Here is a 24,248-nt window from a genome sequence, read left to right as displayed (position 1 = left end):
TACATTGAAATCAGTATTTGACTTTGCAAAGCTTTACCAAATTCCATCCTTGGTTTGCACATTGTTCACTATATAACTATGAGCTCTCCGAGTGGAGTGCTTTTTCTCACATTGACATATTAGGAAAAAGTTCAGATTCTGATTCTTCTGCTGTTTGAACTTAGTATAATGGAAGTGCATAATATATCCTGTTTGTTAATTCTCTGTGTGTTTATTTATTAGGATCATTGTCTCATAGTAGAACAGACTTTTCTCTTGTGCGGTTAAAATAAGCAGTGTTTTGTTCCTGTTTCTTTAAGAAAAAACATTTAATATCAGCGTGCCTTGGCAAGGAGAAAATATGACATAACAAGAAGGATTTGTATACCTTACAAACCAAGGTTTCTGCATGTACCACAATAGTATTCAAAGAATTATTTGCTACTTTGTAAATGAGTGTCAAACTAAGCTAATTGCTTTGTTTAACACTGACATAATGTGATGAGAAGCACAGTTTTTGTTGCTTTTTATAACTAGAAAAAAAAAAGTGAGGTTTAATTTCTGCCTTTTAGGTATTGGATTCCAGTCAAACTCATGAAGTCCAGCTGGAGTACATACAGCTAATGTGTGTAGATATATGTGTGGATAGGCTTGAAACATAGGACTGAAGCATTTGGAAATAATGATAGAGTTTTAGGAGAGCTTTTGAGACTTGAGACATAGCCAAAAACTACACTGACAATCTAGAGGAAATACTTTTACTCATTATATTCTTTTTGATGTTTATAATTGAGTATTTATTGTAACTTCTGAAAACTTTAACACTGGCCATGAACTATCAAGTATTTATAACACCAAAGACAACAAGCTTTGTGGTGTACTGTCACATTTGCTAGTGAAAGCAGCTTGTTACTCATTGTTAGAGCTGAGTAGATAATTCTTGATGAATTGTTTACCACAAAACCTTACTCAAAATTCTTTGAAGGCTGATGTATTATAAGAGCCACCCTGTTTGGTTTGGTTCTCATTAGATGCATATGCAAGAATATTGAATATATATGCTATAAATATACAGTACTAGCAATATATAAAATGTGATGTGTGAGAACTGATTGACTAGGATTCATAATAGTGAAACACCTAAGGTTTACCAAAAACTGTTATTAAAGCCTATGGATATTAGTTAATAAAAACAAAATTAGGCAACTTTTTGTGATACTGGAAATTCTCTTTGCAATCTGATCTTACTTTTCAGACCTACAACATCCAAAGAAACCTGGCTTTTAGGGAAACTTGAATAATAAAATAAATCTGTTTTCATTTAAATTGGCCAATACTCCAATTTTTAATAGCAATTTTTATCCTTATTTCATTTTTTTTTGAAATACAGAGCCAAATGAAAGATGTTATTTAGCACTTTAGCACTGAGAACAGTTGAGAAACGTGACAGTTTCCCAGTCAGAGATTTTGGGTTTTTTTTGCAAAACCTTTGAATATCCCAAGGAAAGACTATGCAGCCAAATTCTCCTTCACAGTGCCAGACTGTATAACAAGGGGAATGGCCATTAATGGAGGTTCAGGTTAGATATTAGGAAACAGTTTCTCTCCAGAAGACCAGTGCAGCACTGAAACAACTAATCCAGAAAGGTGGAGGAGTCTCAGACTTCTCAGTTTTTCAAGCTTGCTGGACCAGTTATACAGGTATCTAGTGCTGGAAACAGCTCTACTTCTAGCAGGAACTTGGTCTGGATAAGAGGTCCCTTATAATCAATATTTCTATGACTCTATGAAACATCTTTCTTGCTTCAAAAAAACCAAAAAAACGTTATTTTGTGAATTGAGCTAGCCAGCTTCTAAGCACTGGAAATGCCCAGCACCCAGCCATTTAGAGAGCAGAGGCAAAGTTAGTGCCTACAATGTGAGAGGTAATTAAAGATTAGCAACTGGCATCAGAAAGCCAAAATCGAATCCATCATAAGACATTACATCCCACTTGAACTTCTAAAGAGAGAACCTGAGCCTTTTATTTTAAATTTGTACTGAAGGTCATTCCACCTGAAAGGTTCACGGTTGAGTTTTGCTCACACCTTGATTTCAGAAGAGGGGGTGGCAATCAGGATAACCACAAATGTTTATTTGAATGAATAATTATCATAAGCAAAGAACTCCATAATGAATGATGATAATTTAAACAGCAGTGTTATTATAAAGAAGATAAGTTTTCTGGGCATAGTTCTAGAATTAAACTGCCCCGGTAGCCAGGATATTTTAATAAGCTATCTATCAATTCTATCCTCAAAGTGTGTATTTTGCTGCATTACCCAGTGGCACTTAAAAGTTTTGCTCTGTGGTTTGTTTTTCTTTTTTCCTAGTATGGAATATTTAATAAAATAGTTTTTGTATGTCTACAGGAGCATGTTAGCTTTGCCTAATGCAAGCACTACATCTCTGATATCTTTGCTTTGACTTGCAAGCCATGTGGAGTACTCACAGCCTGAGGCTGAGAAAACAGCTTCCCTGGCTGAGCACAGGTCCTGTCCCGGCTGAGAAACCTTGAGTTGAGCAACCCAGTCCCTTTCAAGGCAAAGACAAGGCTGGGCTTTAGGTAGTTTGTTTGCAATTGCCCTGCGTTGTGGAATTTGGCAGAGAGCCAGTTGTCCCTAGCACGTGTTTATGTGTTGAATTTAGATTAAGACCATTGTCTTTGCAGGCACACTGGGACTGAGCTCAGGACTAAAAGTAACATTTCCCAACTGTGTGCAATTAAACGATACCAACCCCTTGCAAAACTGCATTCAGTTCATATTTTTGAGCCCTTGCCACCATGCTGGGAACTCCTGAAGCCTGTGGGAGCACAGTACCACTCTACACTCACTCATTTCCTTCTTTCTTTTTGCCTTTATACTGTTTGTTTGGTTTTATTCCTGACTGCAAGCTTTGCAAATCAAGATCCTTGGTGGTGTATGGTGGTTTCTAGTTAGCGAAATGTACATCTACGCTGCCAAATACTCCACCTCCTGGACTTTTTCCTGGATCCTGGAACCTTGTTCATCCACGCTCTATATCCATTAGTCACTCATGGTGTGCCTTTTGCTTTGGACTAGTGCCTCCTTTTTGAAGTTGTCCCCCCTTACTTCCCTTGGTATGATTTGTGATAGGGTCTTGAACAATGTGAATTCTTTTCAACTTAAATGAAAAATCAGGTCAAGGCCCACATTCAGTCTAGGGGTATAAAGTAAAGATTTTCTGAAGAAAGCCTACTGGACTACAGTAGGTATGTCTTACTCAGAAGCAAAAATTTTACTTTACTGAGACATTTCTCTTGATCCACACAAATTGATAGTGTAGATGTAGCCAGAATTTTCCCCCCTGAAATTAAATTCAAATGTTACTAAGTAAAAATCACTTTTACAATGATTCCTAATAGGCAGCAAGGACAAGGCACAGGCTAACTTTCATACTATTTGCAGTCAGCCAACACTGTACTGGGAGGCCTTATGGTCTTCAGTCCTTCCACATGCCATCATACCACTACAGAGATCATGCAGTATGTAACCTTAGTTAGAGGTTCTAAAAACATAACTCCAATGAATCACAGTATATATTTTGTAGGTATTATTTTTCTATGAACTGAGAAAAAAATTCAGGAAAATGATAAGTATGTTTTAGTCCCAGAGGTGAATGGTGTGGATTGCAGAGGGAATCTGTGCCAAATGCTACACAAATACTACTTTTGTATAGAGACTCGTCCAGGATAATGTGAATATGAGTTACTCCACAACATTTGTCCTAGAGATCATTCCACATTTAGCTCTATTGCTGGTGGTATTTTACTTTTTCATTTTTTTTTTCTTAAAATCTGCAACTTTCACTGTAATAAAGCAAAACAAAATAGTATTGCTCAGTGAATAAGCAAGCCTCAAAAGCTAAAGTCTTGAAGTGCATTTAAGTGTTACTGACATTTTTAAAATGCTTTTAGTAACATGAGAAAAATGTTCTATTTGTCTCAATATGAGGCTTTTCTTTCTGAAAATATCTCTGCTTTCCTAAGTGACCAAATAAGTAGTGAACTCCTCTTGTGATCATTTTGTAAAAGTTGCACTTGAATTGGCATTTTAGAAAGTTTCCTCCTGACATAGTGGTTGTGAAGTTGTTCAAATGGCCTAATGCTCAAATATACATATATGATTATTGCTATCCTTATCTAAAAATACGGATATTTAATCTGGTGGGAAATGTAAAATAAAATAAAAAAACAAAATAGCATTTCAAATACATTCATGATCTGTGGGGGGACCATGAGTCTATGAATTCTCTGATAGTTTTCTTTCTCTGTTTTCTCTTTCAGGTTATCACTATAATGACCTTGTATCCCCACAGTACTTGAATCTGATAGCCAATCTCTCAGGCTGCACAGCCCATCGACGAGTGAACAACTGCTCTGATATGTGCTTCCACCAGAAGTACAGGACACATGATGGAACATGCAACAACCTTCAGCATCCCATGTGGGGCGCTTCTCTGACAGCTTTTGAACGTCTGTTAAAGTCAGTCTATGATAATGGATTTAATTTGCCTCGGGGAATTGAACCCAGACGACTCTCCAATGGCTATGCGCTCCCAATGCCTCGCTTGGTTTCAACTACTCTGATCGGCACGGAAACCATAACTCCTGACGACCAGTACACTCACATGCTCATGCAGTGGGGTCAGTTTCTTGACCATGACCTTGACCTCACTGTGGCTGCACTAAGTGAGGCCAGGTTTTCTGATGGTCAGCATTGCAGTTCTGTTTGTACAAATGATCCTCCATGCTTTTCAATCATGATACCACCAAACGATCCCAGAGTTAGAAATGGTGCGCGCTGCATGTTTTTCGTACGCTCCAGCCCAGTTTGTGGAAGCGGCATGACATCTCTCCTAATGAATTCCGTGTATCCACGAGAACAGATCAACCAGCTGACCTCGTACATTGATGCGTCCAATGTGTACGGCAGTTCGGACCATGAAGCACTAGAAATCAGAGACTTGGCAAGTCAAAGGGGTCTTCTGAGGCAGGGCATTGTACAGAGATCTGGCAAGCCCCTTCTTCCATTTGCCACTGGCCCACCAACAGAATGTATGAGAGATGAGAATGAGAGCCCAATACCCTGCTTTTTAGCTGGTGATCAGCGCTCTAACGAACAGTTGGGTCTTACCAGCATCCACACATTGTGGTTTAGAGAGCACAACAGAATTGCCACAGAGCTACTGAAACTCAATCCTCACTGGGACGGTGACACAATATATCATGAAACACGCAAAATTGTTGGTGCAGAAATGCAGCACATAACATTTAGCCACTGGCTCCCTAAGATCTTTGGAGAGGTAGGCATGAAGATGCTTGGCGAATATAAGGGTTATGATCCCAGTGTTAATTCTGGCATAACTAATGAGTTTGCAACTGCCGCTTTTAGGTTTGGTCACACACTCATTAATCCTTTTCTGTATCGACTGGATGAAAACTTTGAACCTATTCCACAAGGCCATCTACCTCTTCACAAGGCATTCTTCTCTCCATTTCGGATTGTAAATGAAGGAGGCATTGATCCACTTCTAAGGGGATTTTTTGGTGTTGCTGGTAAGATGCGTGTCCCGTCACAATTACTCAATACAGAATTAACAGAAAGACTCTTCTCCATGGCACGTACTGTGGCTTTAGATCTGGCAGCTATGAATATTCAGAGAGGCAGAGATCATGGAATTCCTCCCTACCATGATTTTAGAGTTTACTGTAATCTTTCTTCAGCTCAGACTTTTGAAGATCTGAAAAATGAAATTAAGAATCCTGAAATCAGGGAAAAACTTAGCAGGTGAGCCTGAGGTGAAGAAAAAGTCAATTATCTAAATGTGCATGCAAAAGCCTTATCTGAATGTCTTATTTAGAAAAAGATACTTGCTAAGATTTAATGGGATTTTTAAGAAGCTTCCATCCGTACCAGAAAATAGATGTTAACAATTTCCACATTCAGATAATTTCTCTACTTCTGCATGTCTATGAACAGTAGGAATATATACAGTATAGATACAGTAATATATACTGCATGTGTTAATGAAATTATTAATTTGAAATGCCTAGTTTTGTAAATACTGTTAAATATGGATGCTATTTCAGTGTCAGGTCATATTAAATGCCAACTTCATGCAAGTATTTAGATGTTCAATTCCATTAATTCTGTACAGTGAAACAAATGTCAGTATTGTCCACTGGACTATCATGTGGACATCCTTCACTACCAGTAATCAGTTCTTCTTTTAGAGATTCAGTGTTTGAAAGTCTACATCTACCTGCCACCCCTAGCTTATTTGCTCAAAATTAAAGACAGAGAATTTGTCTCAGCTTTAGTAATATAAAAAGAGTGTACAGAAAGAGTGCACAGAGGCACAGGAAAGATAAACTATAAAAAAGAAACATTTCTAAGAAATCAGAAGAAAGCTGCTAGGAGAAAAAAAATTGCAGGCTAGACATGAAGACCCACCTGGTGTATACAACCTGCATTGCAGGATTTCTTGTGTATACACTCACAGCTTGTTCACAAAAGATGTAGTGCTAGCAATAGATCTTTTCCTGTGAGTTATTTGTATCTCTTAGCTTCACCATGTACTGATTATTTTGTAAATATAAAATATTTGTTATTCAGTATTTGTATTTTTCAATTTGTAGGTTGTATGGCTCCCCACTGAACATAGACCTATTTCCTGCTCTGATGGTGGAAGACTTAGTTCCAGGGAGTCGACTGGGGCCAACTTTGATGTGTCTGTTAAGCACACAGTTCAGGCGTATTCGAGATGGAGACAGGTACATTAAAATACCGTGGAAACCAAAATGAATTTTAACTTACGGATGCTTAATAACAGTTGCAATGTCATGTTTCCAAAACAAACTGTATTTTATCTTCATTTATGATTTTAAAATATATGTGAAAAGATGAAGAATACATGTTTAAAACATGGCTAGAAGCCATGATTCCTTATTAATTCTGTTACTTTTTGTGGTGAATGTCATACTGACCCCGAAAAACACAACAGCCAGCACATGTTGAGTTTCCTTTTGCCAGGTATTCAAGTCACTTGCCTTTTTGAAAAAGTGCATGATGCTTCTCTTATGGTTATTTAGTTATTTTATTGGCAAAGAAATTGCGGTTGTTACTTAAGCATAGGTTGGAATAGTATCACTCTCTATATATAACCCCTATGCATACTACAATGCAAGCAGTCTGAACAGTAAGCAGTTAGAATCAGTAACTTAAGAAATTTTCTTTTCCATTTAAAGCTTTCTTTTTATGGTAATGTATTATTTATATTTGCTATTGATAACAGGCTTTTAGCCCTTTATGTATGAAAAACTATTTGAAACCATAGTGTTTACTTCTTGAATATAATTAATTAACTGAGCATGTATGAGAAAGTCCCTGAATCAAAATAGTCATGAAAATAGTTTAACAGAAAAAAAATCACTAATGAATTAAATCATCTCACTTATCTTCATAGTAAACTAGAAATAGATTAACTGTTCTTCTAATCTCAGCAATTCCATCAAAAAGTTTTCATGACCATAAGAAGGTTGCCTAAAAAAAGAAATTATGGTCATTTAAGTTTCTTACTTAAAAGAACCCTTAACTTCGTAGTCTGGTGCCATTTTAGATGTCCAGAAATACTCAAGACATCAAAATGAGAATAGAAGAGAAATCAAATAATTCCTTGAAGATTTCATCCCTTTCAGAGTGTCAGCATGACACCAGCTAGTGCTGAAGTTACACCAGGAACTAAGATTTTTGCATTTGGATCAGTCCCTTGATAGAATGTTGAGAACAGGATTTATGAGATAATAATTTTCATTCTGAACACAGTATTGAAATATCTTTGAAAAACTGCCACTTGTTTCTTTTCACTAGCAGACTTGTCTTTTCTGTGAGATTACAGGTTATGGTATGAAAACCCAGGTGTGTTCACGCCTGCTCAGCTCACTCAGATCAAGCAGACATCTCTTGCCAGAGTTTTGTGTGACAATGGTGACAACATAACCAGGGTACAACACGATGTCTTTAAGGTGGCTGAATTCCCACATGGATATAGTAGCTGTGAAGATATTCCTAAACTGGACCTCAGAATGTGGCAAGATTGCTGTGAAGGTCTGTATAGAGGTGGATTTGCGGGCAGTGAGGTGTATGCAGTTTGTTAAGTGTCTATTTTAAGAAGATATTTTACTATTTTGGGGATTTTGTTAAGATATTACAAATTCTAATCTGAAGCATAGGACCTGTTAAGTGGTAAATCATTCCATATCCTATATTAAATAAACACTTCATAAAAATGACTTTGATTTGAGCTTTGCAAAGTGTAGATAATTGTTTACTTGGTTTTTTCTTTTGCGGATAAATATTCTTTGCCATCTCCTTCAAAAGTTAGGAGCATGGGGTAATTTTTTTTTCCTGAAAAATAAGCTTTTTTTCTTCTAAAATAGGATTTGTTTAGCTGCATGGAGCACAGGACACTGCTTGGTGGCCTGTATGTTGGCTTCTGTCTCACAGATTTTCTGCGTGGCCTCTCTTCAGCCATCGTCACATCAGAATTCTCTGCAACTGTTACATAGTTAGAATCCATTCCCAAGAGAATCTTCTGGATCATGCACAATGATTTTCAGTAGCATCAACAACAAAATGCTTCAGAGGACAATGACCTCTCTTTCTTGAGATCTCCTTGACAATGTTTTTATCATTTTCTTTGGACAAAATTCAAATGGCATGCCCAGGCTGTAAAAGTATATTCAGGAATTTTGAGAACTCCTACTATTGAGAAATTGCTGTCAAACAAAGTCCTAGTATGAAATGCCTTGCTCTTATTTCAGGGGATAAGGGTAGTATTGGTTGATATTATTAGAATCTGATCATTTCCCTAATATATTTCAATACTAATACCTTGTAGATTTGGTGATGAAAGGTATCCAGATCTGTGTTCTTCATCTTTTCTACTGCTGATTCTCTTGAGTTTACTACTGCTGAGTAGGATATTCAATATTCTGTTGAAAGAAATGCATGTATAAAGAACTGGTGGATTTCATTTTTTAAAGAAGTCATAATCTTCCACTAGTGTCTTATCTGTTTAACTCTTTTGGTAAATTAATATAATTGTCCACAATGACAAAGTTTTTTTGTGATACAGCTCAGAATTTAATGCAGAAAGTAAAAGTTAAACTGATAGAGGATGTCTCTTCAGTCTGCTACAGATACAGTAAATACTGAGGAAGGATTTATAGTCATGTGACTGTACCATGAGAACTCAGATATTACTAATAATTAAAAAGGTAGATAGAGATTTATTATTCAAATTTACTGCATAACTTAGCTTTTAAACTGATTAAACTCAGATATCACGAATAATTATCACTATTAATTAAACTCAGATATCACTAATAATTAAAAAGGTAGATAGAGATTTATTATTCAAATTTACTGCATAACTTAGCTTTTTAACTGATTACTGTATTGTCTTATCCAGTAAACAAGTCTTTAAAAAAATCACTCTCTAAGAAAATTCTTCCTTGAAGACTGTTCAAAATGTCAGTTATCAGTGTGAAACTAACAGAAATAAATATTTTCAATTTCAATAAGATCTCTACGGTATTCCCCATATACAATATCATTCAGGCCTTACTCTAATTTTTACAGCTTTTTTTTTTTTTTTTGGTAAGTTACTTGGGTTTTTAAACAATGTTTAAAAAACAGGTTTGCCATTCCCAAATTAATGATAATAGTTTCTAAAAAGCTAGACATTATTGACACATTGTAATTTTAATACAAAGTCTTCCAGAATCTCTTCAAAATTTCCCTGGCATATGCCAGAAATATTGGGAGAAAGATCAATTATCACTCTTTAAATGCTTTACCATAAATAAAGCACATTCTTCAAATTCAGGATAAGTTCACTTTGCCATGGTTCATGAAGCTTGACAGACAGTTTCACAAATACATATTTTATATTGATTTGTAAAAAAGATAAAGCTGTTCTGAGAAATTATGTGTTGATTCTCTAAATGTTTTGTTATCACTGAGCCCTTTAGAACAGATGTTATCTTTGGAAAGTCTTTAGAGTATTCTTGTGTTCAACAACCCAGTTTGCACTTTCATTCAAGAAAGTTGCTACCAGAGAGTACCACTGGATGCAGCACAGTTAGACAACTGTCAAGAAAAAGAAAGGGTAAATAAGTACAGTTTTTTGAAAAATTTCCTATTTGTATCCCCTTTTTCTGAACTCCTGAAGCCTTGCAGGGGTTAATGAAGAGAAAGTGAAGTATGCGTGGCTTGAACTGCTTTCTTGCACGGATGAATGATGGTGTCATTTTCTGTGGAATCCAGTTTAAGTAACTGATATAAAAAATTTCTTTCCTTCTGTAGCCACTGTTCCTGTGAGGTGGGGCATACACTCAGGAACATTTACTTTGAGTTGAATATATTAAAGTGATTTGTTTATTTAAATTTATTATTGTTCATTATTTAAAAGAAAAGAAATTAAACCCTTCTCCAGATTTAAAATGCTTCTATTGATTTTAAAATTAAAATTATACTAAGTTTAAATCTCAAGTACAGAAGATTGCTCATTGCCCTTTATGTATGTTTCATAAGTGACCCATGTGTTCAGCTGTTTCAGCCTGGTTAAAAACACATCTGGTTTTGTTGTCCTTCCTGTTTTGTTAAAAGTCAAAATACTTTTCCATATGAAGAATAGAAAAATTTCTTAGTTATAAAAATCTGCCTTGTAGATTTTTGAATAATGATAGCATTTCCTTCTTACACAGCAAAGAACTATTCCTCTTTATAATAATAAAAAGAACAGATTACCTTTAGATTTCAGTTGGAAAATCATACAACAGAATTACTAGTTTATTATGGCAAAAAGTAGGAGTTCCACTGAAGTGCACAAGTTTTCTTCTGTCTTCCTTCACTTTCTACCTTTCTTTGTCTTGTCAGAGATGATGAGTAATTGCTGGATTTGCTGCTGCTCTTCATTTGTTCAAAGGGCATTCAAGCTTCAAATATTTCAAACAAGAAACTTTTGGTGCTTTATTTCAGGCTCTCTAGTGCAAGAAGTGTATTTTGAATTTGTTTTCTTTTTTTAAAGTAATTAGTGTAGGCTTTCATGATTACTCATATGTAAATCTTTAAAAGTTTCACACTTTTTGGTTTTGTTTTGTGGGGGGTTTTTTTGTAAGCCGAAGTAAAAAATTTCTTTAACCGTTTGTTTTATGTCAAAACCCTTGAGGTTTCACATGGACCCAGGAGGACAATGGACAATGACCCTGGAGGAAGTGATTCAGATAAGATACAAGTCATACTTATAAGTGTAAACTGATATGGAAAGATTTTTCTTAACTATTTCTCAGTTAGTGAACAGCCTATCTCCTCTGTCAGATATTGTTCTTTATCTTTGTTTGTTTGTTTAATTCAGGAATACAGCCTTATACAAATTATGATCAAACATTTAAATCCCACTGAATTTCATTAGAAGAGTTAAAATACATTCTTAATCTGAATGCTTTCAGTATATTAGACCTATATTTATGAACTCTTGTATTTTAAGACCAGAGAAACAATTATGCTGTCTATTGCTTCTCTACTGACAACATTAATCTCTTACTATGCACTTCTCATTATGTCCTTTAATCCTCAATGAGAATACTAAACAGCACTGGGCAAAGCACTAAATTCTGTGGAAATAACACTTTAAAATGTTAACAGAAATCTCTGTGTGAGAATGGAAGTTCTTTTTTGACAAAGGATGTTTTTCACCAAGAACTCTCAAAATACCAAAATGATGTGATTTATGTCTGAAAAGGTTTTGTCTTTACCCAGAACTTGTATGCTTTGGTCAGGTCATATACCTTTGCTTTCTACGTTCAAATTATCTTTTTACATTTAAATTTACATTTAAAGACAGTGTCTGTTAGCTTAGTAACTATTCAGTCTATGCCATGCTACTAAAATTAAGTTCCAGGGTCCATAATTATAAAGACGTCATCCTTTTTATCTTTGAGTGGAAGTATTTAATATAGCCCAGTGTTTTTGTATGATTACAAATTTTACTTAGAGAATCAGTATTTTTATTTGTATTTCATCCAAACCAAAAATATTCTATCTTTCTCAGGTATCTGTGATTCATTAAATACAATTCTACATTCATAAACATAAAATAAGGAGACTTAAGTTATGACATTGCTTTGTCTTTGCTACCAGGAGTTTCATGCCAGTAGTTGCCATCCCTTCCAAAGAGCAACAGGGAAGCAACAGGCTTCAATCATTGTGTTTAAATTCAAACTCCTGACTGAGTTGCCAGATCTGTCCAAGTTCCACTGCTGGCAATAAAGAGATGTTTCTGGAGGACAGTCAGGCTGCAATCTCGCCTTATGTCAGTGTTCATTGACTCTAAGATCAACATGGGTAGGAAAGCATCCTAATTGAATTGTCTCAGTGATTTCTACAAATCTAGGCAGCTGGAGGATTTCCTTCTTTTCTGTGGACTGTTGCTGCCTTTCTAAGACACTCTCGACTTCACAGTCTGGTGAGCAGGACAGTTCTTAGGGTCTTTATTTTAAAAATTTCCATGGATTTTCAGTCTTTCTGAAATTACTTTTTCTTACTGATTTGTATTCCAAAAGCTGCATATTTTTGATCTTCAAAATCCCCTAACTAGTCCTATTTAATTTTTCTACTGGAGAGGTTTGGATTTGCTTTGGTTTGGTGGCAAGAACCTAATGTTTCTCCTTTATCTACCTGAAGACCATCCAAGACCTATTTAGATCATGAAAGCGTGATATGTTTTTAAATATCTTTAGTCTTATCATTAGCTATATATTATCAAACTGGACATTTGCTTTCCCAACAGCATCTGAACCTTCTAGTTCTGATAGTAGACTGATCTTGAAGCTCAGTCTGTGAGCTTTGAGATAAACTACAGGAAACCTCTTTATTCTCAAAATTCCCCAGTATATCAGCTGGCAGATGACAACTGATGCAGATGTTACTTCATCTTCTACCTTCTATACATTTTCCTTTTCAGATGTTTAACTAATCTTTTTACAAAATACATCTGTTCTGATCTGAGCAGATTAGTGTGGGATTTCAGACCACCACATTATATTTTTGGTGGTGTTCAATTTATCCTTTGTTAGAAAGTCTTATTCAACAGAATAAATGAAGATATACTGTCCAGTGTGAAGGGTTGTGGCCCATTATGGCAATAACAAAACCAACTCTTTTGAGTTAGGGATTCATTTTGTGTGAAAAGTCACTTTCCTATGTTGTCCAATTTTTAAGTAGCTGCTTTGTGAAAACATCTACTTAAAGAAATCATTTTACATCAGATATTTTTAGTTTCTCCACCCTTTTACTGGTCCCACTGGCATGTCTACAAGTTCTTAATACAAATGCTTACAGTAAAAGCAACCTAATTCACTACAATAAATCTTGGAGAATCAAACTAGTATCAAATAGATATATGTGCTTTGCTTCACATCTCCTCAGACTTTCAAGTTGTTTTGTTTTAATCTACTGTTAGATTAATTCTCCATGGCCTAGATTTTGAGGAGTGATTCATAGAGAATTAAGATTGCACTATAATTCTCCATCAGGTTTTTTATTATCCAATTTATGTAATAGTTGCATTTTTAAAACCTTGTGGGAAACAGGATTTTCTAAAGATGTGGACATGGCTTCCATATACAAATAGAAATGCCAATTTCTTTATGGAAAGGGTTGTTATACATTGGAACAGGCTGCCCAGGGAGGTGGTAGGAGGGTCATCATCCCTGGAAATGTTCAAGAAATTACTGGATAGGGTATTTAGTGCCATGGTCTAGTTGACAAGGGGGTGTTTGGTCAAAGGTTGGATCTGAAGATATCAGGGGTCTTTTCCAACATAAATTATTCTGTGATTATGTGTGATTCTGTAAATGGATCAGCTTGACATTTGCATTGTAACAGTAGGTAACTTCTGGAAGAAAAAACTGTCCACAGAGAAAAAGAATTCTTAGGTCACTTTTAAACATTCACTTTTTCTGCAGAAAATTAAATGGTATATAGCTAATTAAATGGGTATAGCTAGTCTGGGGACATATTAGTTAAGCTGGGGGGGGAAAAAGAATTTCAGGCTTTTTTTTTTTAATTTTTTACTGCTACTGCTAAGATATTCTTTATTAATAATAAAAATTTTAAAAAAAAGGAGAGAGAAGAAATTTCTTCATTTAGGCTGTCTGAAAGCTGATGCATTTTGTCCTGCACCTCTCAGCAGTGACATTCCTCCCTGTTGCACCTGAAAGAGAAACCAACAACATGAGCTGGTAATTTGGCACATTGACATATTTGAGTTTTAAAAAAGTCAGAAAGTCAGATCTGTGTACTTAAAGCTGCCACTGAACATATGGTTCTCATATTTACCAGTCTAAGGTGATAAAACCTTCCCAAGATTTCAGACCTTTGTTTCTAAGAAACAACCTAAGAATGAAAAAAACAATGGGCCATTGTGTTATTGTACAAAAAAACCCCAAAAATCTGTATTATGTAAGGACTATAGCAGTTACTAAACAAAGGAGGATAGCAGAAACTTTTCACATATTGCTTTCAAGAGAAACCAGAGACTTTGTGATACTCAGGGAAACTTTAAGCAGCACATTGCTTTGAGGAAAAAATTCCTCTGACCAGAATTAGTTCTTTCTTCAGGAACCTTTCAGTATGATCCTTTTTCTCACCATACTAAATATAGAAGTGTCTAAGGGTGTTCAAAAATGCCTTCATGCCGAGCCTCTTACAGAGACATGGGTCTGTTCCCATCTGAATGAGTTTACTTTCTAAGTGGACAGCAAGGAGGTTATATGGGAAACAGCAGAACACACAAGAAGAATGAACAATATGTTGGCAGCAAATAGCATGTAGTTCTTTGGTGGGTGCTGTTGTTGCAGGAGGAAAGTAATGCATTTATTAAAGAATAGGACAAACAGCAAGGAAAGCACAGGGAAGGGGAATTGTGGATAACGTGTTCAAGAATGATCTGTAGATATTGGGTTTGATCTGAATTTTTTTTTGTCAGTAATCCTCTTCTTTTTTTATGTCTTAAATGATATTAAGCCATTAAGACAAACATAAGTTTTTCCTAACAGATAAATTATAATATTTTAATATACATAAGAGTTCAACACAATTAAAAATAGTCCAAAATACCTATTTTTTTGTAATCAGAGCAACCTTCCATTTGTTTCTCTAGTTGCTCATTTCAGCAGTGTTTATAGATTTGAAACTTTTGCAGTAATTTGTGTTAATACTTCACGTATTCAATCTAAATTCCAGAAAAATACTTTATAAATATTACCGAGATTCAGATTTAATTTGTTTTGGTGCAAATTAAGAGAAACATTATGGAAAATTACTCCTTCCCATGTTCAGTTGCTTTCATGGCTAATTCTGCTAGTACTAGACTTAGCTGAGAAATGCCTATGGCATCCTTTATTTAGACTTTCCCTTTGGTTTTAGCAGACTCTGCTTCTAGCAGTTGAGCATGTAGTTTGTTCCTGCCTCAGCTTGGCCCATTATAACTTTTAGCTTTAAAGCTTCTGTGAACAGAAATGAGAAAACTTCTATTTTCTCATTGTCTCCTCTATCAAGCGCTGTTGCAGTTTTATTTTGTTTTCCTTTTCTGTCTTAAATGGGACTCTTTCCAAATACTCACTGTGGTTGAAAGGCTAAATAAAGTGAACTGGAAGAAAGACATTCTTTATCCTGCCAAGATCTCCTTTTCAGATCTTAGAAGATTTCTGTCATAGCTCATTTTCAGGCTTGAGATTTTTGCTCTGTGGTGAAAGGAGTTTTAGGGTCTGGTGATACATTCAGATTCCCCAGATTTGGAAATAAGACTCATCAACCTATAAAGCATGTCTGCAAATTTGGAATTAAATACAAAATTCTCTTTCAGATGTCTGAATGGCTGAGATAGATGTCTGAGATAGATGAGGTACCCACAAAGCGTTTTTTCTGTCTTTGTTTTTCTTCCTGTGTAGCTGCCCTGTTTGCCCAGAAAATAATTAAAAGCCAAGAGAGTGAAAATTTCAGAAGTCAAAAGAATAAAGTAGCACTATATGGGTTTTTTTAAATTGTATTTATTCCTTTGTTTCACACTAAAAAGCTGGTCTGTGGGTAATCACATTGTCTGCATCTAACTAGCTTAAATATTCTATCACTGAGATTTATTCATCTGCCATCAACCAGTTCCAGAGGGATCAGACTGAATGTATGACTTGCCTTTACCAATTCAGAAAACAGTGCCAAACCATATTAATATTGTAACTGCTGAAATAGGCTGTAGTTTATTTGTAATTTCTTATCTGTTTTCAGACTGTAGAACCAGAGGACAGTTTAATGCATTTTCGTATCACTTTCGGGGAAGACGTTCTCTTGACTACAGCTTTCAGGAGGACAAGCCCCTGAAGAAAATGAAAATGTCCAAATCAGTGAGGTGAGACTTTTTTTTTCAAAAGAATTATAAAAAAACCTTTGTTTTCAAAATGGAATGAAACTGAATGATTTCTTTGGGAGCATATGCCACTTTTTTCCAGTTCCTGCTTTCTCAAGTTTATGATTGATGTGTTTTATTCTGACACTTCTGCATATCTACTAACAATTAACCACTTGTTTTTCAAGCTCAAATTTGTGTAATACTCTTTGTGAGTAGTATAAGTATAGTACTTTTGTTCTTCCTGCAGTTTTCATGAAAAAAAAAAATCACTAATGAAGTGTAATTTGGGGATTTGAAATGCCACATTCCTACAGTGCCTGCAGTAACTAAATTAATCTAAATTATTTTGTTTCCTACTTGGACCTTCTAGATTCTCCTGTAGAAATAGGAAGATACGAAGTGTTGATTTCAGTTGCATAAAAATTTGTGATAAGGATTGCTTCTGGTGCTAAAATACTTCAAGCAGCAATGGAGAACAGCAGTGCTAATAATATTGTTTATAACTCCCGAATCCTCAAAATATAGCAAGGAAGTAAATCACAGTTTCAGTCACAAATTATCAGCTGTACAGGTCCCTGCCCTTTCATGGGAATGAAAACTTACCTATGAACTAGTGACTTGAAATGAGTTCTGCTCAGACCATTTCTTTTGAGGATCCTTCATGATGAACAAATTTGAGACACCTGAATTACAGCTCTTTCTATTCAGCATGCATTCTTTTAACAAATAAAACTTTCTATTTGAGTGATGATGATGATTATGATCTAGCAGAGTCTACCCACTCTGGCAAGGAAAGCATCTAGACAGATACATAGAGAGGTAAATTAATTTCAGCAATTTCAAATACTCTGGAGGTGTTATGGTACTTGAAGGAATACCATGATTATGTTCCACTCAATTGAGAGGAATCTGTCCCGAAATAAAAGATCCTTTAGGTGTTTAGGATTTTAGACAAGAGAAGACAGCAGCTATGGATAGGCTGGTCTATAGATAACATGAAAAGGTAGGTTCCTTTGAAGTAATCCTTGAAGAATGTTTTGTCCATCTTTGCAAATGAACTGCTAGAAAAATTTACAAAACAGCAATTCAGTTTTTAAGGGTGCCTAGTTCCATAATTCTAAAGTTGTAATAGGAGTTAAATTAAGTCAAAATGAAAGCAAGAAAAAAATAAACCTTACGTCTAAGTTACCAGCTCGTTTGACTGTTTCAGTCCAATTAGTAATTAGGACTATAAAATAGTAGATTTACAATACTTCATTTGTAGCATAAATAAAGCTAAAGTAACCTCAGTCATTGAACATTCCCATGAATTCTTATGCCCAGTGTTGTATTTAAATTGCATTTGTGGTGAGAAAGGTTTTTTCCTCCTTTTTTTTAGCTACTCATTTTCAATAACTTAGACAGGTGGGGAAGATTAAATATTTTGTTATACAATAGCAGCTGGTTTACTTGAACTTTGGCATGTTATGTTGTTTAGAGTTCTTTTTCTCTAATTTAGATTAAAAACTATGGGAAACTAAGTAGCTTGAACCCCTGCCAGGAAGTGCTGTTTTAATTTATGCAGAAAGATAATAAATCCTGAGCCCTGATATATGAGAATTTCTATGCCAGTTCATTCTTTGGGTATCCCTTAGCACTGGAGATTACATGCTAACCAAATAGTAATGCCTGTAATTGTTAATGGATTCAAGAATCTTTAAAAAACTAAATGGATTCAAAACACTACAGACAAAAGACTTTAGATTTTGTGCACTATAAGCAGTATTGATGTCAAATGTTAGTCAAAAATATGTTCATACCTAGAATTACTTCTCATTTATTTATGAAACCAAACATTCTCCTTTTTAAATTCATATTTCTTAAAATACATGTTTTGCTATAAGCCTGTAGAGGAAGAATCTATGGTTCAGAATGTGAAATGTGAATTTCATATTGGAGGGAACACTTTTTAAGACTCCTTTACTTTAGCCTGCTTTCCTTGGAGATCGGGGTGAATTTAAGGTAATGAAGTATAGTGTCACTGGTGACAACTTTTTGTGTACCCCTGCATGAAATACATAATTTTTCTAAGTATAAGAAAATCCCTGTTGGTAGTGATGTTGACTGTAATCTGGAGCTCACCTGTCCTGAGTCTGTCTTCAGCACCAACTGTTGCGGTTCATATTCCTACATTTGTTGGTTGCTCTTCTTCTACATTTTTGTTAAGTGTCCTAAAATATCTAGCTAAATAAAAAGGATTTAGATGAATATCCTGACTTTGCATTTATTTGCTGCAGTTCTGTGAAACAGAGTAAATATTTTCGTAATGCAACATCCACATCTGATGAAAATAGAAATGTACCCGCAGTGAATGACTTCAAGGAATTTGTTTTGGAAATGCAAAAAACTATTTCAAGCCTCAGAAATCAGGTAAGATACTATAATGAACTTATTGTAGTCTATCATGTCTGATTGTAGATTTAATTAATAATGTTTTCCTAACATCTGTCTTACGTTTTTTAATATTTAGACATTCCCTGCAGAAAATACCCACCATGTAGTATCTCAAACAAAAACCAACACAGAAGATGGTTTGTTATTCTTTATTTCTGTGTTCTTTTGAAATCATACTGAAATATTCTACAGCTGGACCCTCTTGAATTTTGAACCTGAAGCCTTGTGTAACCACTGTATACTAAACACAGAATTAATCTTCTAAAAATTTGTTGTTAGTGTTAATAAAATCGTTTTTACCATTTGAAATGTGTACAATTTTTGTAAAGCAATGATTAAAATGCAGACTTCAGAAGAAGTAATGTGCCAGACTACAGCTATAAACAGACTTAAGCTCTAGATCACTTAGAGAAGACTTCACAATGTTTGCGGGTAAACTCTATTCAGCCATGGTGGAATCCCATTTTTAAAATGTACACCAAACAGAAGTTATTTAAAAATTCAAGTAAACATTTTTAATTAAGGTGCTTTTTTAAAAGAAATCTAAAATTCACTTCCTTTCCAAAACATTTTTGACAGTTTAAATTTTTCTTTTTGTAGATGAAACATGAAGTTTTTTCTCTTTGTATGCTCTAGCTGAGTATTTCAATGGTAGGAAAGATATATTTTCTGTTAGCTTTCTTTTGAAAGATTATCTTCATATGTTTTACCTGTTTCTAGTCTTTTAGTATTATAAAAACTAAGTAGTGAGAAGAAAAAGCCAGAAAAGTATAAAAAGATTATATAGCATGTATCATAAGAGACAAACCAGAACACTTTACACAAATGAAAACTTTTTTTTTTATTATTCAGTTGCTAACTTTTTTTAACGTTTTCAGATAAAAAAACTTGAATCACGCCTCAGTAATTCTGATTGCACTGATGAAGAGGGTAAATCATATTCCAGCAATGAAACCTGGAAAAGGGACCCTTGTACTGTGTGTGAATGCAAAGTAAGTATGTGGAAATTATTTTAGTGATAGAAATGATAATTTTGCTTCTAAAACAGCAGTTCCAGTTTTGTACCTGATAATTTCTGGGTAATACTTGCAAATTTTTTTTTATGGTTCTCAGGTTTTTTTTTGCAGAAAATTATATTATTCAGACATCCCTGCCCGGGACATTATTTTTCAATCCAGCTGTTATCTATTATCTTTCTATTTTCATGGATGTATAGTTATATGGGTAAATTTAATTGCAAAGTGAAACACTTTGGAAAAAATCCAACCAAATGCATAAAAATCAATAAAAGCTTATCTAACTTATTGCTAGATTGTAATTTTCTTCTATCATAGAGAAATTTTTAAAAAGGTAGTAGAAAAATATGTTAGTGCTTAGTACCCCAGTCACACCTGAATGTTGGACAGAAGCATATAGGCTGCTTTATCAAAAAATGAGCTAATCCAGAGAGTGCCTTAACCTTCTCAATGTAAGTTTATACTGAAACAGCTGAAACAGACTCTGTGGAGTTACCATATTAGTCAGGTTCTTACGGAGAAAGAATGAGAATATTTTCTGCAATAACATGAAAAATGTATTTCTTGTTTGGAACACATAGCTAAGTTTGTTTTTGTTCTGTCATTTTTCCCCTGGCACAGGGTGGTCAGATTACCTGTTTTGTAGAATCGTGCCCGCCCACTGACTGCGAAGCACCTGTGAAGGGTAAAGGAGATTGCTGTCCAGTCTGCTTACAACAAAATACTAATAAAAAGAAGCCATAACTCTGCTTTTTAAGAATTTAGGGTGCATACTCCTCAAATCATATCAGTGCCTGCTGATGGCAAAAACAGGTAACTGCAGTCCTAACAACAGCAAGAAATAGAGATTTACAATATTCTAATGGTGCTGTAACAGTATAACATGATGTATCATTTTATTTTCTGCCCATGAAGGTGAATCACAATGCAAAAATTAACAAAAGGGAAAATAGCAAACAGGTCAAAGTTAATTGTGTGTTATACTTCTCAGGTTAGACAAACTCGAACTGGTGCTATTTTAAAAGAACACTGTCGGGTAGTTTTAGGTACCCAAAATGACTGGGTTTAGGATTTACTCTAAAATGAACACTTTGTTTCCTATCTTTACTTAGCAACATTAAGTAAATGTCCCTTTCTAGTACCAGTCTGTCTTGATACTTAACTTTTTTGCTGTTATTTAGTAAAATGCCAGGAAAAGGAAAACACGAGGTCCCTGTGCCTGAGCAATGCCATATCCAGGCCAGTTTCTGCAAACATCAATGCATGGAAATTCTGTTAAATTACACTATCACTGCTGGGCCTGGACCAGCAAGGAAATAAAGAAAGCCACTTGACACCTTTCAACATCCTTTCCTTAATTTAAGGAGCAAAATTAACCAAATTTTGAAAGCAATAAAAGCTAGAATTAGTAAGGAAATATAAATAACTGTAATTGGAAGAAAGCAAAAGCAACTAAATGTGTATAATAGATATAATTGACAGTGTTCCTCATTCTAGGAAAACATGCATGACAGAGTAGCATTTGATCTTAAAAATTAGCAGAATCCTTTTGTCAAAACATTTATAACTGCTTGATGAAATTTTTTGTTTGTTTCATTTATTTTAAATTTTGTTACATAACCATCCAGGTCAGTTTGAAAGCATGCTTCTCTTTATCTCAGATCAGCTCATGTAATTGTATGGCCCTGTTTTGAAAATGTGAAAAGATGTCACATGCCATTTTGTATACAAAGATTCCTACTGATTCATTGTGCACGTTGCCAATAGACATATGTTCCTGATTATATTGTGGCACTGTTGAAAAAAGGAAAAATCAAAATCAAGCAACATGATTAATTGTGGATTGACTACTTTTTCTGACAAGGTGTTTGATTTTTTTTCCCAGTTTCATCTAATGAATACATATATTTACCTCAATATTTTTATCATTTGTGTTAAAAATGGTCGATCAATGGACTTCATCTCCCATTTCAATGTTTAACATTATAGAGTATATGTCTACAATAGCATTTCAAAGTTGTGTACTTTATAGGATGCAAACTGTATGTTTTTGACCAGGAATTAGATTGAGTGAAGGACAACTATCATACCTCATTTTACAGTTTTTATTCTGTTTATTCAGAATTTATTCTTTCCCTGAATACTTAATTTGTTAGATATTATTGCCCTGTCCTTTAGTCCAAAGCCAGGACTCACAAGAACCAGAACTGGTTACATGGTTCACTGACTTCTGAGTTTAAGTGTTGAAATTCAAGGGACAGTGATTGGAGTATGAAAGAAATCTGCACAAAATTAAACCTTCATATGTTAAATATTTCAGATTATGCAAACAGATTGAGTACTTAATTATTGCATGGTAGAACAAATACCTGTTTAATAACTAACCTAGCACAGCAAGATGAAATCCACTATCATATTTTGGCACATAATTTCTCTGATTACTAACATTAATAATTTCTAATTTGATAAACTATTACCATGACACACATTCAAACTTTGGTGTAACTTTAAAGCTTACTACAGAAACTTTGTTTCATACTATGGTAGAATCAATATGTACATGTGAGTGCTGTGTTAAAGGTGTGTGGTACACATGGAATTGCAATTTATATTTTTAAGAATATTTTAATTGATTTTATATACAATGTTTTGATTTATGTAATGTTCTTTGTTAATACTTCTAGAAATTGTGTGGCGAGCATGTTTGAGTATCACATGGTTCCTAAAGATTGTCATTCCTGTATTCCTTTGATACTCTGTGTTTTGTTGACTTTTCTTGAGAGTCCAAACCACATGTCTCGTCCTGTAACTCCAACTCAGATGGAGCTCCCATTGACCTATAGCAGAAATTCCTCAAAGAGGAAGGGTTGCACAGCTAAACCAAATGTAATTTAACTGTCAAAACAGTTAAATAAGGCAGTAATACATCCAGCTGGTTACTACTTGCATTCTTTCTTTTCAATTTTATATTAAGTAAATTTTCTCAAGATTTCTGCTTATAGGAGAAGAGAGTTTCCATTTTATACATTATAAAATAGTACCTTATAGCTGATTGTTCCTTTTCTCCAGCCTCCAGAGTGGGAGGTTTTCTTCGTTGTTCACTGTTTATTCATTTGGTATATAAAATCGGCTTAGGAGTCTGGATATGCTTAAACAAATGTAACAAGTCTAATACTGAGTTATTTTCCACCATCCATCTGTTTATAAACCAGGAAAAAAAGGTCTTTATCCACAGTGTAAAATGTAATCAGTCATGGATTGTACTAGTTCAGTTTTATTGCAGTGTCTTTAGAATCAGCCTTGACTTTAACATTTCTGAAACAGTGGCCAATGGCTAGCTGACCATTTGCTCAGTATCCACTGTGAGAATATTGCTGTAATATGATGCAAATTTTACATATTTATTTTCTTTTTTTAATGTTACCTAAAACAAAGTTGTCGTTGTTGTTATTTTAATCAGTAAATTTACCAAAGAACTGTTTGCACTGTATAATGAATGCTTTACAGTTAAAATAAAATGGGCCACATTTCCAAGTAAATTTCAAGGTTTCTTCTTGTATATGTATTCTTTAGATTATTTGCTGAAGTTCCAATGTTAGCCTTTGATAAGGTTCGTATTAATCTTAAGCAAGATTGTCATAATCAAGAGTGTTTCTGAGAAGTAAGCAATGGGCTAATGAGTCATGTAGATTGGTAGTTTATGTAATATTACAACACATAGAATTAAAATGTCTCTTCACTGTTTTCTTCTAGTTGATTGGAAAAAGATACCACAGGCTTAGGAAGAATATTTAAAAATACACTCATTTCTTAGCAAAATGCATTTTTTAGACCTTAGTGCTGAACTTTTTTTTTTATGGGAATGCCATAACAGTTAAACACAAACACATGCAAATTTAAGCCTGTTCTTACCGTTCCTCATGTCTCCAAATAGATCCAGTCATGGCTTGCCTTCCCAAGCACTTGATTCTGCATTCATTCTTTTTTCACATAATTTCACCAATGGATATTCAGGTTCATGCAATCTCAGCTCAAAATGAATCTTCTGTGCAAGAGATCTTCTTTACCTCATTTATTCTTTTTATCTCGGGACATGGATTACTGCTGGACACATGATGAGTTACTCTTATCCTCTGGTGAAGTGTTAGGATCTCTAGGACACTAGGTCAGTTCCTTTGTCAAATTTACTTGAAATTCTTTTGAAGAATTTTTTTGATACAGTATCACTGAAATTAATATAATTGTAAGTTACCTTACTTTGATATGAGAGAAGTTAAAGAAGGA

The 24,248-nt window shown here is 34.6% G+C and overlaps 1 protein-coding gene across 2 annotated transcripts in view; it reads left to right on the top strand.

Moving 5' to 3' along the window:
* Positions 1 to 23,503, top strand: part of PXDN (peroxidasin) — an 82,887-nt gene extending 59,384 nt beyond the window's left edge. Inside the window, exons 17-24 of one of the 2 annotated variants that reach the window (XM_077175023.1) lie at positions 4,328 to 5,831; positions 6,683 to 6,817; positions 7,942 to 8,150; positions 16,395 to 16,515; positions 18,484 to 18,516; positions 18,792 to 18,924; positions 19,827 to 19,940; positions 20,586 to 23,503. In XM_077175023.1, coding sequence (XP_077031138.1) covers positions 4,328 to 5,831; positions 6,683 to 6,817; positions 7,942 to 8,150; positions 16,395 to 16,515; positions 18,484 to 18,516; positions 18,792 to 18,924; positions 19,827 to 19,940; positions 20,586 to 20,708 — 2,372 coding nt within the window. In that variant the 3' untranslated portion in view covers positions 20,709 to 23,503. The remainder of the gene's footprint in view (positions 1 to 4,327; positions 5,832 to 6,682; positions 6,818 to 7,941; positions 8,151 to 16,394; positions 16,516 to 18,483; positions 18,517 to 18,791; positions 18,925 to 19,826; positions 19,941 to 20,585) is intronic. The other variant, XM_054629884.2, reaches the window with a different exon arrangement.
* Positions 23,504 to 24,248: the final 745 nt, after the last annotated feature.

This window comes from Agelaius phoeniceus, chromosome 3 (genome assembly GCF_051311805.1).
Source record: "Agelaius phoeniceus isolate bAgePho1 chromosome 3, bAgePho1.hap1, whole genome shotgun sequence".
Classification (NCBI taxonomy): Eukaryota; Metazoa; Chordata; class Aves; order Passeriformes; family Icteridae; genus Agelaius; species Agelaius phoeniceus.
This window is presented reverse-complemented; position numbering and strand designations above follow the sequence as displayed.